Source organism: Triturus cristatus, chromosome 3_2, assembly GCF_964204655.1.
Source record: "Triturus cristatus chromosome 3_2, aTriCri1.1, whole genome shotgun sequence".
Taxonomy (NCBI): domain Eukaryota; kingdom Metazoa; phylum Chordata; class Amphibia; order Caudata; family Salamandridae; genus Triturus; species Triturus cristatus.
The window spans coordinates 824,704,110-824,719,290 of record NC_140584.1 but is presented as its reverse complement, the minus strand read 5'-3'; the positions used below and the strand labels follow the sequence as shown (position 1 = coordinate 824,719,290).

The window sequence follows — 15,181 nt, the reverse complement described above, 5'->3', positions numbered from 1 at the left end:
GAAGTGTTTAAAGTGCTCTATTACTTTAATTTAGTTGGGTAAAGGATGCTGGGTCCCAAAATCCTCCTCTAATTGGACACTTTGGAGGCATTTGGCTGATTAGGAGGGCAAATAGGTTGGTAGAAACTCCAGTGATGGAGAAGTAGAAGTGTGGTTGCACTTCGTTCAGCCATAACCTGTGAAACGGCTCTGTCTTTCAATCTGAAATAGAACACCGCATTCTGGAGAGGGCATTTTTGCCACTGCTAGGAAAAAGAGAAATTCTGCTAGCACTAAGGCAGTCCCGAATCTAGAAGTGGAAAATTCCACCCGCCATGACAAACAACACCATCTTATTACCACTAGTGGTGAAAATACTGTAGATACTGCTGTCCAGTACATGAGGTGATATTTGTACCCCCAGCAGCAATTGCCAGGGTACATCTGTACCACTAATGATAATTCTGTACCATTGGCTGTAATCTTGGTGGTATGGTAATTCATCATGGCATGTATTTCTTCTTAAGTGAGCATTATTATAGCATCTAACTTAGTTGTGTACAGTGTAGGTCCAGGAGTGCTAGCTCTATGCCACATTTCGAGGATATCGACATAAGATAAATTTACATTAAATGATTCCAGATGGGACACATTTTCACAGGGACCTATTCACAAAGTTACATTTACATTTGAGTATATCTACACCTATACAATGTACTCTTACACTTTGTAATACATTTACTATTGATGACTATTCACCATTTCCGCGTGTAAAATTTACTACTGAGGACAGACTATCTATTTACATTATTTATTGCAAATGTTTTTTATTGGAAAAAGTTATTAAAAATGCTTAACCTAAAATAATATTATATATATATATATATATATATATATACATATATACATATATATATTCACTGAAAAAACCATAGGTTTCACACACGTTATAGTTAGGAATTAGCATTTAAAAAACCTTGCAAATTCACTGAAAAAACCATAGGTTTCACACATGTTATAGTTAGCTGGACATTTTACTCATAAAAAACCAATGAAATTCCCCCGTTATAGTTAGTGCAGGCAACTATAACTCACGCGACCGCAATCCTCTGCTGATGCTAATACTGTATTTAGACACTTATTTGCCCATGTCTTCTTCCATTAAATTTTAGCTATACATATATTACAAATATTTTTTTTTCATAAAGACACATATGTCATCAGCAGAGGATTGCACGCACGGTGGGCACACGGTGCGCTATGCGCACCGCGTGCCCACGTTACGCTGGATTGGCCATGTACGCACGCTGCGCTTCGCGCACCGTCCGCACACGGAGGACATATTATGCGCTTCGTTGTGAAAGGTAAACTATTAAATGTTCCTGCAATGTACGTGCCATGAACAAAAGGTGCCCTGCGGGCACCTTATGCACACGGGGGGGTGGGAAATTTGCATAATTTTTTTTTTATAATTAGTTTTTACCGTACGGTAAGCGTAATCGCCGTTTTTTCGAAAAAATATAAAATTGAATTTTTTGCCTTGGGGGTTCTTTTGGGACACCTTAATCAAGGCTAGGTGGTTAGGAGCTGTCTAACCTGCCCCTTTACTTGTTTTCAACCTTTGTTTTTCCTCCCCCCCCTCAGAGTGCGAGAGAGAAAATGGCGGCCGCCGCTTCCTGGTTTCGACCGATTCGAATGTTTACTAAGATCTAACAGCCAATCAGAATCGCGCTCGCGCACGGCACCGTACGCGTACGGTAAGCTTACCGTAAGCTCACGGTAAGCGCACCGTAAGCTGCCACAGATATATATATTGATTTAAATGCTATTTTCTCAGGAACTACTGAACAGATTTACACCAGACCTACAAAAGGCACTTCCTTGACCTGTAGACTACCTCTCTGCCAAATTTCAAGTAACTCTGTTTAGCCGTTCGGGCTGTAGCTGTGTCTAAAGGTCCTATGGAAAAATGCATGGGAAAAACGCGTTTTGGGACCCCCCTTTTTTCTCAGCCCCCGCTAGACGAATCCCCCCGAGACTTTCAGGGTAGGAGCGGAGCATAGCGCCCCATTAGTTTTGAAAATTTCGCGAGGATTCGTCGACCGGCGCCAAAGTTATTCCAAATAGAATGTTTCGGTTTTCCTATGGAAACAGGGTCCTAACTATAACTACCTACTGGCGACCGCCAGTAGGTAATATATATATATATGTATATATATATATATATATATATATATATACATGAATATGTGTTTAACATTAAATTACATTTGTATATATTTTTGAAAAGTCGAAATAAAATTATTTAATTTTAACATTATTTCCTATAGGATTCTATTTTAAGTCCCTCCCACCATTATTTTCTATAGTAGGGGGTTGTAGTACCAGAATCTGGTCATGCGTGGTGCTGGACATTACTACTATTTTGTATCCACTTTAGCTGTAGTAACTCTAGAAGTTCCGTTTGTAAATAGCAATGGGCTTACTCTTGTAGATGGGTGTCTTTCACTCCCTAAACCACTTCGTATTCCTCTCTAAACTATTCCTAATCAATAGTAAATAATCTCATTTTCACGTCACTCCTTCAGTCCCTCTCACATTTACTAGTACATACATGTGTGAGGATCACCGCATAGAAAATACAGGAGAGGTGGAGATTTGCACTTGTAGGTTTGTGAATTGTATTTTGTAGTATGTAAGTAGTTCTGCAGTAGTACTATGTACATACCAAAACATTCAGTTTGAGCATCATGCCCACAGTGTTTATGCTGAAATCAGCATGAATCTGCTCTCCCAGACTTAGGTTAGATACTTCTAATATAAACCATAAATGTTTAAGCCATAGTGATGTTTTGCTTCCTTTTTTGAATACTTCTCTCCACTCTAACCTTACATTATGATTTTAGCCCCCCCTTGCCTTTCCCCTTGCTCTGAGTGTGCTATTCCATTCTCCTTCCCGCATTTTATTTTGTACCATCTGTAACAATATTGCAGCTGCTCCCTTACAAATTTTAGTACGACTGTTTCCGTTTTTATTATTTCTAAAAATACAATTATTTTTCATCGACAAAAATGGAGATTACAGTTATATTTGAGAATTTTCTGAACTTCTCTCTCTTCTATCACATGAACAGGCACCACCAAAAATACCCCTATAGAATCTTCCCCAATGAGCCCCCCATTGTACGTTTGCCGGATACTGATGCTGAGATTCCAAGGGGCCCGAATCTCTAATTCCGGTTGTTCTCCCCACTCCAAAATCCAGCAATTGTGAGATTAGTTGCTAACATTGAGTTTGCCAACCTGGGAATACTGGGTGCTTTTCGGGTGATTTCCTTATATTTCAGGGACAAATCCACTGACATGTTCTGCCTCCTCCTACTAGGGAGAAAATGTCAGCTGATGGACCAGTAGGTACAGGGTTGTGGGGGTTCAGGGTAGGGTAGGGTCAAGCCAGGAGCTGCTGCAGGTGTCAGCCACAGAGGCCATGCTCAGCTCCGGCCCAAAGCCTCTGTCTCTTCTTTCACAGTGTCACGAAGTGGACCCATAATTATCAGGTTCAAAGACACAGGGCTACTTGGAATATCCTGTGGCAGTATCCCCTGTGGTATTAATGTCCCGGGGCAATACTGCCTCTTTTAATAAAGGCCTAAGAGATGCTTTCAAAAAAGTGCTATAACTGGAATTAGAAGTTAAACCCACTCATGTTTGTTTGCTTGTAAACAAGTCTTAGTTTATAAGTCTTCTTAAGCAGAACCCAGGAATACAGTTTTCCCGTAGCACAGCAGAAACATTCCACATGTTATGTGGGATGTGAGATCTCCAACAAAATGATGCATTGATCTCAGAGTCTTCCTTGAAAAGCAGTGGGTAATACAGTGCAGGTTATTTTTAAATGACCTATTTCTTGCTCCTGCCTTATATCCAGCTGAATGTTATTTCTGAATTCTTTATGTTTCACTTTGGAACAGGTGAGATCCGCATTGGCGGGCAGGAGCATTTCTACATGGAAACACAGAGTGTACGTGTTGTTCCAACAGGGGAGGATCAGGAAATGGATATATATGTTTCAACACAACATCCAGCATACATACAGGTAAATTTATAGAATTTACAGGGGTCGTTTTAAACTTGCGCTTCAATTCATTCCTGATACTACAATTGCAGGTTGCACTTCTTGTCTAGGAACAGCTGGAAGGAGACAGTTTTGGAGCTGGATCCCATACTATCTGAGATGAAGGAGTTCTTGTTTTCATGGTACATCCTACAATAAGGTGCTCAAAGGACACATTTTTACAGCCATATCAAAGTGACTCCGTCCAATCCTACTCATTACTTACAATATAATATTAAAACCTATTAAGGGAGGCTAATAATTATTCAATTGCCTTAACAGTAAATTTTCCAGTATTAATGCTACTTATATTGATAACCTTAAAAATATCTTCTCCAGCTGAAACCCGTTCAGAGGGTCACAGGGCAAGCAGGAGCTACTGGGTCAACCCGTGGAGGTTGAGGCCTTTTATTCCTTATGTCCCGAGGGCCCAGTCTACTATGGATCCTGAGCACCTGAGAAAGTACCCCGTCAGCACTTGACCCTCATTGGCAGCATGGGTCGAGCAATCCAAGGCTTCTCGGGTGATCATAGCGTGGGTGAACACAGGCTTACAACTCAAAATACGCTGGGAAACCGCATTAAACGATTGTCCAGCAAAATACTTATTTTATGAAAATTGGAGTATTTATATACAAACACAAAGTAAAATACGACATTCAAAAACAATACACACAGTCTCTTAAAGTCAAGAAGTTCTGTTGTTTCATAGGAGGGTCCCTGAGTTCCACTCCCCTCTCGCTAGCAGTAGTGGTTATTCCCCTTTTACTATAGTCAGCATTCAGGTAAAGCCCCATTCAGAGTCTCTGGAGTACCACTCATTGTTAAAGTCAAAAGAGTTGCAGTGCCAAAGTGCTGTCTGATAGGCAAGTTCCCCTGGGGCCGCCTGACCCGACAATTAATCTTACCCGGACCAGCAGGATCCGAGCGACTGGTGTCTTTGAGTGTGCCCGAACCTGCAGTGGCTGTCTCCGGTAAGCCTTTCACACACGTGGCCCAGGAGGGTGTCCTAAAGTTCCTCACAGGTGGCCCTGCAGTTGCTGGGGAGTTCTTGATGCTCCTCTGATGCTGGTAATATTCTTGAGTTCCTCCCCATTGGTGGGGGGAAGGGGTCAGATGTTTTTGGTGCTACTCCTCAGTCATGGCTTGGGCCGCTCAGGTCACCAGAGTGGCCTCCTTTCTCTGATGATGGTCTTGACCACATCATGCTTTTTGCCTGGCCTTGGTGGGTCCACACTAGCATACAGCCCAACTGCATGCAGGCAATGACCCAATCAGTGCAGCAACAGTCACAGATCACTTCATGGCAGCATCCTCTGGCATACGGGGGTTGCCGACTTTTGCTGCACAGTGCAACAATCTGATTAGTGCAGCAGCCATCTCCTCACACCTTGCTAAGGGAATCCAGTTGCCAGGATTCCCCACTGGCCCACGCTCACTCCAATCTCTCTCATCTCCCTCTCCCTGGTCTTGGCAAGCAGCTGGACTTAGATTCTCTGGGTGATGTTCCCTGTTGGGAGACTAGCAGTCTTTGGCCCCCAGTCCTGATCACAGGGGAAGCTTTTCCTCACACAGCCTTAATGGCTGTTTGACAGTTGACAGTTTTGGGGGCTTGAGCTCTCCTTCTTATACTCAATTCCAAATGGTATTTAGAGTCTGAGTCTTTGTAGTTTATGTTGGGGGTATGCTTCCTTTGAAGTGCCCTCTCCTCTGCCCTGTCCTTCCTCCAGAAGATCGTCTATCACAGCAGAACCGACTCCACACACACAACACAGGCCATGGGAGTGACTAACGGTTCACACCTGGATGTCAGCCACAGCGATATGTGTACAAAAAGGTTACCCAAGGACCTTAGCCCTAATCTTTATGATTCTCTAATCAGCCACCTCCTTCCTGAGATGTGCTCAGGCCCCTTCCCAGGGACGCACTGAACAGCACTACATCCTTCATATTTTGTGCCATACACAGGCACACATACAGTCATCACATGCATATAATATACGCGCATTGCACAGCACTGCATTACCCCAATATTGTACCATTCACAGGCACACATATACTCAGCACATGTATACCACATAAGCACTGCGCAACACTTCACATCAAACTTGATGTAGGCCAAAGGTGAGTTAAGCATGCAGCAGTTAAACTTTACATGAGTGAGCCCAGTGACACAGGTAAAAAGGACATGTTGATGCCTACTGATTACTGCACAGTATGCTGTCACGCTTGTGCCATTTAACTCCTGGTAAAGGCAGTACTCTTTTATCACTATGAGGGTAGTGCTTTTGATGCCCACCCGGTCTAAAAAGATTGCAATCCATGAAGCAGGCCTATATCATGGCGCACATGCATTATGCGTGTTCGCCCATGACAACAGCAATCAGCAATAGGCCTCATTGCAGTTGGAGCACTCAGGACAGGTTAGCACATCCATCACCATGCGAGGGACTTTTGGGTTCCAACACCCTTATTATAGAGGTCCAAGGCCAATCTTTTTGTTGGCATTTTAACTTTTTGTACTCCACACACTGCCATTTAAAAAGAAAAAGGCAACGAGGCAGCAATGAAACATGCAGACACAAGTTTGTAGTGCAGTTAAAATTCTGAGCTATTCCAGATTCACAGTCACCATTCGGATTCATTTTTGTGGATTTTAGGATAATGACTTTGGCAGTTTTTGTTGCTTTTTTCACAAATTCAGGGTTCTTTAACTCCCACTTTGTTATGCTGTGTACCTATATTTTTGCTTCTATTGACATTTGATGATGGATTTGGTGGAGATGATGTTGGTTGCATGCACGTATGATGGTGGATGTGTTTGAGAATTATGATGTGTGTGTTTACTATAGGATGTGAGTTGTGTGGACGTACAATGGTCGTTGTGTTGGTGTATAATATTAGTTGTGTAGACTTAAGATGGTAGGCGTGTTGGTATATAATGTTGGTTGAGTGAGCCGATGATAATGTGCCCCGCTTCTCCATTGTCTGCTGTGTGCCCCTCGCCTCCCTACAACACCTTCAGTTTGCCCCTTCCACTGCATGTACCCTTGACCCACCTCAGCCCCTGTTTCTCACCTTGTGCACCCGGCAGCCCTCTTTGTGCCCTTCCACATCCATGCAACCCCTATGTGTGCCGTTTGTCAGCCCCTCTGTGTACCATTCTGCCACGCCCCTCCGGTCTCCATGTGTACCCTTAGCCTCTCCTGCATTCCTTCTCTGTGCCCTCACTGCCCTGCAGTCCCTCTGTGTGGCCCTTCCCCACCGTTCTACACTGCCCAACCCCCTGGTTGCACAGAATGCCTCACATTCACAGCAGACCTCTGTTTCCACTTTAGCCTCTGTAGATCTCCATTCATCCCTGCAAGCCTCTGTTTGCCATAATTCCCCATCCCTGCTGGCCTTGTGCATGCCCGAGCCACCTGTGCATCCCTTTTATGTCCCCGCCCACCAGTGCAGCCCCTCTGTATTGCCACTTCCCTGCATATGTCCTGGCGCCTTACTGCCGACCCCATTCACCTTGTAGCCCATGTATGCCACCTTGTCCTGTTCCCATAGCCCCTTTCGGTCCCCTCTGTCACTGTAACCTCTCTGTGTATCTTATGCTTTCCCCCTTTGTGGAATTTGCGTTGTAAAATGTGTTGGGCGGGCTTGAAAGGGTTAAAAACTTGATAGTTCAAGTTTGTTTGATTTGCCTTTACCGTAGTGCCGTTTGACAAATAACCACAAAATCTGGAATCGTTTTGCATGTTTAGCTGAGTCTTGGTATTTTTTTTAATTCGGTAAAAAGGGGGGGGGGAGAGTTTATTTGCTAATCGCTGCAGCATTATTTGATGAATCCATATGAAAGTCACAAGACATAAAGCATGTCAGTCTTCTGTGAGTGAGGCACGTCCTATGCAGAGCCTACACGGAGGGGCAAAATAAAAAAAAAGGGGGGCAAAGAATGTTTTCATGTAGAATAACTTTGGTGCTGTTTAATGAATCTGCCCAAAATTAATCAGGCTGAAGCCCAGTACAGGAATCCCAGTTTTCAAGAGATCTGATATGGGGACTAAGTTGAAGAGTGGGTAGGAGTCAAATATTCTTTGCTTTGCTTATATCTTTGGTGCAGTTTCACGGACATGTACAACATTTGGCAGACACCTAACTATGTTTAGCTTACTCCTAAGATTTTGAGTTTCATGCAAATCTGTCAAGGGAGGGAACACTTGAAGGCAGGGTGTCAAAAAAGTAGGATGTCAAAAAGCAGGGTTCCCTAAATGTCTACTCACTTACATTGAAAAACATTAGAGCCAGTATTTGATATGGAAGCTTTTTGCGCTCATCGTCTGTTTCAGATTTGTGGTATCAAAGTTGGATCCGCGGACTTGAAAGCTCTGTTGGGCTGTCACAGGAATACATTTTCCATTGCAAACAAAATTACAGGATGCATGGCTTTGTCTCTTCGTCCTGTAAAAAAAATTGAGAAGCACCAAAAGTGGACTGAGGTTACTCCGCTGAACCACTGGACCCCATTTGTTTAAAACATTTTTTTTTTCTGTGGGGCTTGAAGATCCTGGACCAGGGTTCAAACACCCCATAGCAAGAGTCTGAGGTTTGCAACCCCATCTCATGGGCCGATGGACACCCTGTGAGGGCTCTTGCACCCTTGTTGGCTCCTCTCTCTGGTTCACAGAACTGGGATTAGGTTTGCAAACCTAGCGGGGGACACAGGAGGCCTAGTTTATACATTACATAGTGGAACATCTAGTAACAGATTAATACTTTTAGGACCTCCCCTTTGAATGAATCCCCCTTCACAGATCTGCTTGAAACTCATAATATCAAGAGTAAACTAAACTTGCCACATGTCGTAAAGGTTGATAAATCTGTGCCACGTTATTAACAATTCTTGTATCCCTACATTTAGTCCACCCTCTCTCCTCCTCCTCCCAGTTTTCAGATCTACATGAAACATGAGATTTACACCGCCTTTTTACCTTATCCCCCCTCTATGGACCTGCACGAACCTTGACATACCAACAGGAAGCTAAACATGCTGAATCACTGCAAACCTTCCAGTGGATTTGTCTAAGCATGCCACCGTTATCAACAAATGAACACTCTTTGAACTCCCCCCCCCCCCCCTTAACTGTGCCCCTTGCTTGGCAGATCTGCACAAATGTAAAACAAGAGTGCGTGTTTGCCAAATTTTGTGCAAATTTATCAAAAGATGCTAAAAGTTATGAGCAAGTCAAAAACACCGTTTCGATGGTCAAGAAGTCTCTCAATTTGAACTCTTCCGTGCCCTCCAGACACATTTTTGAAACGCTAATATCTCAGAAAATACTGAATGGATGGATATCAAATCAAACAAAGGAAAGGCCCTTCTTGGGGTATAAAGCTCTGCTTTCATGCCGAATTCGGGGTAATTCCATTCACCGGTATGTGCTGTGCTCAGAGGAACATTTCCCATAGAAGCTAAAATGAGAGATGCAACTTTTTTCCTTCCACAGATTTGCATGAAATTTGGCATGTCGACCCTTATGCAATTTCACTTGGGGTTTGCACAATTTCGTGCAGATTCGTCAAGCAGTGCCAGAGTTATTTACATTGCAGAAATGCATTTTCAGTGTAAAATGTACTTTAGAAACGCAGTTAAAGTGAAGCTGTGGGTAGAACACATATGAAATATTATGACTTACCTTTAAAACAAACATCATAAATTCACTAAGAAACACAGTTAAATTGGCGTTATGTTTACTTAACAATATCACAAAACCTCTGGAATGTGCATAGCTTGCACCTCGGTCCTCCACTGCCTATGACATCCCTGATGATGCCTTCCGTCATTCTTCTATTGACATGAGTTTTGATTTCACTAATTCTCAGTGAAATCAAAACTAGTGACGTTACTCTTTTGATTTCAGAAGGATTCATTAATCCTTAGTGCTTTCACAAAGGAGTGACATCCCGAGTATGAGTTATTTGCGTCTACTGTACTGTTTTTGTTACAGTAACTTTTTAACTGATTGCATTGTTTTTTTATTTAAGTTGAATGTTTTTGTAAAGTTCTGTAATAGTACTTGTATTACACAGGTACGTGCTGCAGATAAGAGCTTACCTCTAAATCAGCCCTTTGGTGCCATTTACAGCTTGTGTAAATCAGGCAAAGATGTAGCAAATATCGTGACTTTGTAACCCTTTCAAAACGTTCGCCCATCTTCCCTGCTCCTGCTTGTTGGGCAAGCATTGGGCCGTCTGCTCAGAATTGGAGGGAACCGCAATCCTCTCACGCATGGCCGGCTTTAGGGCGGTGCGACCGGTTCCACCGCACCGGGTGCTGACTTCACATGGGGGCGCCTGTTTGCTTAAAGGCACCTGCTGCTACGTTCCTGGCCTCACGCAATTTTCAGTCAACAATTAAAATGTCAAGAAAGCTCCAGTGATTAATGTTCTTCCAGGCAAGATCGGAGTTTTTTGTCTTAGAAGTTTTGACTCGTAGAAGTTGTGAAGGTAGCTCAGAGGGTTAATATGCCTGTTGCACATAATATGTACCATGCAGATTACAAAGTGAATATAATGTAAACAGTTCAGTGGGTTACTGCTTTTGTCAGAGTCTTCCTTTTGTTCGTTTCAGTTTACAGTTAGCTATTAACTGTCATCAAAGAACTGCGTGCAGACTTCAAGGTATAAATTAGAGCTATGGATTTTTTCCCCAGACTTTCATTATTGTAATGTTGCAAAAAGGGTTCATTTGGGGCACAAACCTTTCTTGCTATTAAAGAGATCCCCATTTCATTGTGTTACATTTTAAATTCAGAATTTGTGCTCTCCAGACCAAGTACTCTGCAACATTTACTATACATTGATTTACACTACGATTGATTGTCTCGGTGTAATGCGTGTGTTCTCTGAAATGCTTTGACACCTTTCACTTTTATGAGTGACGCTATAAAATTAATTAAATGCATCTGAGAGAGAGGTTATGGAGACTCTTAAAGGGTGGTAGTGAGGGCATCCGTGACTGAGGTGGTCGTTGGGGGCGCCAAAAAACATTGTCGCACTGGGCGCCACCAGTGCTAAAGCCGGCGCTGCTCTCACGTGCCTGTTTTTTGCAGGCGATGGTGTCTGCAGTCCTGAATGTCCCGTCCAGCAGGATCAAATGCCACGTGAAGAGAGTCGGTGGAGCCTTTGGAGGAAAGGTTTCTAGAACTGTCACCTTATCCTGTATCGCTGCCGTAGCAGCCAAGAAGTAAGCACATTATTTAAAGTTTTTTTCTGGCATTTTATGGTTTTCAAAAAATGAAATGCGAAAAAAAAGTAAATAAAGGTTCCATCAAGTAGGAGAAACAGTGCAACCTGACTGGGTGCACTGGTGTACGAAGGTTTGCACCCCAAAAAACGGGTGCCTGCTGTTTATTTTCAAGGGTGAGTTGAAGCCAGGGTTGAGATCCAGTTCCACAGGATTTTACGTTTTAAAAGTTAGAAATTGATTAATAGCCAATTTAATTAAGGAAGCAACACCCTACATGCACTTAGACTTAGAGACTAATTCTCGGACGATTACAATCCTTTGGTAGGTGCGTACGGAGTAACTACTGACCCCGCGACACGCAGCATCTGCCGGACGCACAATTACTGCACCATCCTGAGTTTTGGATCTCGAAATGACATAGTGCACTAGCAGCACGTGTTTCCCTATTGCAAAGTGTGACAACTCAGAATGTCAGCAAACAGCAGTTACCAGCCCAATCAGGAGTAACGCAAAAGGTGGAATGATGCCCTAAGATGGGAGCATGTGCTTTGCTTCTAATGCGTCCTCAGAAAACACAGGAATAAACAACAAGCTCATCAATATTTCTAGTTTTACAAGTAGATATTTTCTTGTAGGTTCTGCATCACCAGAGAGGAAATCGAAACTTTAGAAATAGTGCCTCGGGACCTCCAGTAAAGCAGATGTGCACATGCATGGCCAGCAGAACAAGACGTCAGATCCACATCTGTAAGATCATTTTCGTTCCTCTTTTCTACCAGAGAACGGAAGGTGTCCAGAAACAGCAGGTAAAGGCTGATGTTTCTCACGCGATGGTGAAACTGGCGCAGATCCAGATTAGGGTGCTCTCCCTTGTTCCTGGGGCCCCTACCCATCACTCTCCCTGAACCATGTATATAGTATGCACACGTAAGGAGACAGGACCACTGCTTGGTATTAAACGGCCAAAGCCTATCCTATTACATTAACATTAAGCATATAAAGTATCAGGTGCAACAACTGACAACTTTCCCCTGCTCACAATACCTAGGGTACACACTTTGACATTTGAAGAATAGCACGATTGACATTAGGACTACATACAAGTGATAAGACCTACTGCAGGCATCATGGCAGCAATGCAAGTGTTAATATCTTGAGCAGCTTGGCATAACTTCCTTATACTAACATCACTGTCAAAATGTAACTGAGCCTGGGTGGTGAACTCCACTCCGTTCGTGGAGTTTTCACACTCAGTTTTCAGTAAGTTGGCAAGCTAGGAAAATCCAACGCTAGATCACTTCCCTGCGAGATTTCTCGTCGCGGATGGTCGCGACCGCTCACGTTGAGAAACCTTCCGTTCGCATTGAGGAACCTGCAGCTCAAGTAGAACTTCTACTCGGGCGACAGAAAGAAGCAGTACCCTCTTGCAATGTACGAGATGCCATTCGCGCTGATTTTACAGCGCTGGACAAACTCCCGGAACTAAAAATCAGTGCGAACGGCGTGAGGTAACCAACTCCGTCACTCGCGGAACTCCCCGGTACTCCGCCCAGACTTAAATATAACCATCATGCACATTATATAATGTGCTTACATTTTTTATTTGAAAATGTTCAATTAACAAAAACCATTGCGTCCAATATCATACAAATAATTCATTTTCATAAAATACTAATTTGAAACAACTTCGAGTTTTAGCAATATTTTATGAGGTCAAGTCATTAGATTATAAATGTTTACATTAAAAAAACGGGTATAACAAAAAATCCATGCTATGTACCATATAAAAGTGGCAGAGAGGTTGTACAATAACAGGCTTGCTTGGCTATCATCTTTACATGAGGCACACTGAGGAAGCTCAGCTAGAGGAGAATTCAGTTTCTTTACCGCACAAGTCGAAAATATGACAAAGCAGGCGGTTAATACATAGTCGGTGACTTGCAGGGACTCAATCAGAGCTCTTCTGCACATCTGGATCCCTCTTGTTAGAAAGAAGGTTTTTTTTAGCCAATATCTACGTTCCGTTTGCAGGGCTGGACAGGGGTTGTATTCGATTGTTTCCTGTCCAAGATTATAGATCCTGCATTGCTTTCTGCTGTTCGGGTTACACCAGGTCTAAAATTGGTTGCTCGCCAAGTCGATACATACATGGTGAGCTGCTGTTTGACTGTAGGCAGGCCAGCTCCCAAATAGATTTGCGGGTGCAGGGTTCATAGCTGTTAATAACGAGGCGGGCATGAGATCGCCTTGCTAAGATGTTCCTGTCCATGGTGGAGGAGAGCCGCCGCATGGCTTTGCTTGTTACAATGATGAAGGCTGAAAAGAAAGCTGATGAGTGTTAGAGGTCTCTAGTTGTAACCTTCTAATTGACGGATCGAGATAAGCACTGTCAGGGGATGATCACCCTTGATTCTGGATTTCTGACCAGAAGAGCTGGTTTAGAGTGCCAGGCTTTGAGCTGCAGAGGTTGTGGCAGAGTTTAACAAATGACCCTGTCGCATTACATTTTGACTAGTGAGCCCGAACTTCAACCGTATTTGGGACAGAGATGCGCTTTGTGATAATCTAAAGGCCTTCCAATATGTGCTTGAAACTAGGCTATCAAGTAGCTGTGCATCCCTGCCACGTAGAGCTTCACACCCATGTGAAATGGCTGGGATCAGTTTTTCCCTACTTACTTCTATAAGTGTCCTCGATAAGGGCCCAGCATGCAGAGGAGGCTCGCTCAGGTGGCGAGGTGGGGCGGGGCTGAGGGCGATGCTGCGAGCGCAAAGTAAGTGCTTTTATTTATTTATTTCTTTAATCTCAACTTTCCCGTCGTATGTCACACTCCACTACCCCCCCCCCCCCCCCCCACCCAGCGTTACCTGTGCGAGCCGCCACTGCCAGCATGCACTTTGCCAGTTTTCCAAAAGTGTTTTGGAGAGCTCCTGCCCTGTTACAGATGTATTTCTTTCGGGGCAGGAATGAGCTACAGTTCTGCTGGTTCTAATTTGGCGGTTTTTAAGGCTAATTTAGACGAGACGTTAGTAGAGATTCTTCCCGTTGGTATGCCTTTGAGCTTGCTCTTTTTCGCTGGATTGAGTAACTCAATAAATCCAAATAATGGTGTTGGCTCAAGTGCCCACATTTCCTGAAGGGTAAGTATGCTGCACTTTCGCAAGTAATGAAGGATGTCACTATAGTTTAATGTTGGTTTCAGGCCCCTGAAGTTCTAAGAGCAGCCTGTCAGCTCTCTACCCTCCCCGCGCTTTGGGCTTCAGTTTTCCCGGACTGATGACAACATTTATGGCAATCAAAACCAGGAGGGGGCCGCAGAATCAAAGTTTAGTTGGTCTGAGTCCGGTGTCACTGACCGTTGTTCCCTCTGGTGTGGGGACCCTATTCTCATTTGCTAACTCAGCTCTAACCCCCAATAGCGGAATGTTTGTAAGGTTCTCCTCTTTAGTTATGGTAATTTTCAGAGGGAGTGGAGTTGTATTTGCGGCCAGTTTAGGGTTTACACCTCTTGTGCCCTTCAAAATGGAATAGGGATTTATTTTTTCTTGAGGCCTTGTGGCAGGGCAGTGTTGTCCGTGACCTTGTTTCGCAACTGAGCTCCGAGACAAGGTGGCGGGGTAGACGTTGTTCCGGTATTCCATTACCTTAATTCCCTAATCTCTAAACTACCACTTTCTGGCTAACACAAGCTGGGTAATTGTTGATGAAACACATGTTATCAGTGTCTGTTCTTTACCCTTCTTGCCTGGTCTTGGTATACATCGTACAGACACTGTTCCTGGGATCTGAAATGTTCTAGATCTAGGATGGAATGAAGCAGTGTAAGCATGTTCAAGAATGGAAGGATG

The 15,181-nt window shown here is 43.6% G+C and overlaps 1 protein-coding gene across 3 annotated transcripts in view; it reads left to right on the top strand.

The window, feature by feature from the left end:
* LOC146858231 (aldehyde oxidase-like) overlaps window positions 1–15,181 on the top strand; it is a 623,555-nt gene that overhangs the window by 417,157 nt on the left and 191,217 nt on the right. For all 3 annotated transcript variants that reach the window (XM_085649038.1, XM_085649037.1, XM_085649036.1), the window contains exons 21-22: window positions 3,951–4,075; window positions 11,197–11,330. In XM_085649038.1, coding sequence (XP_085505164.1) covers window positions 3,951–4,075; window positions 11,197–11,330 — 259 coding nt within the window. The remainder of the gene's footprint in view (window positions 1–3,950; window positions 4,076–11,196; window positions 11,331–15,181) is intronic.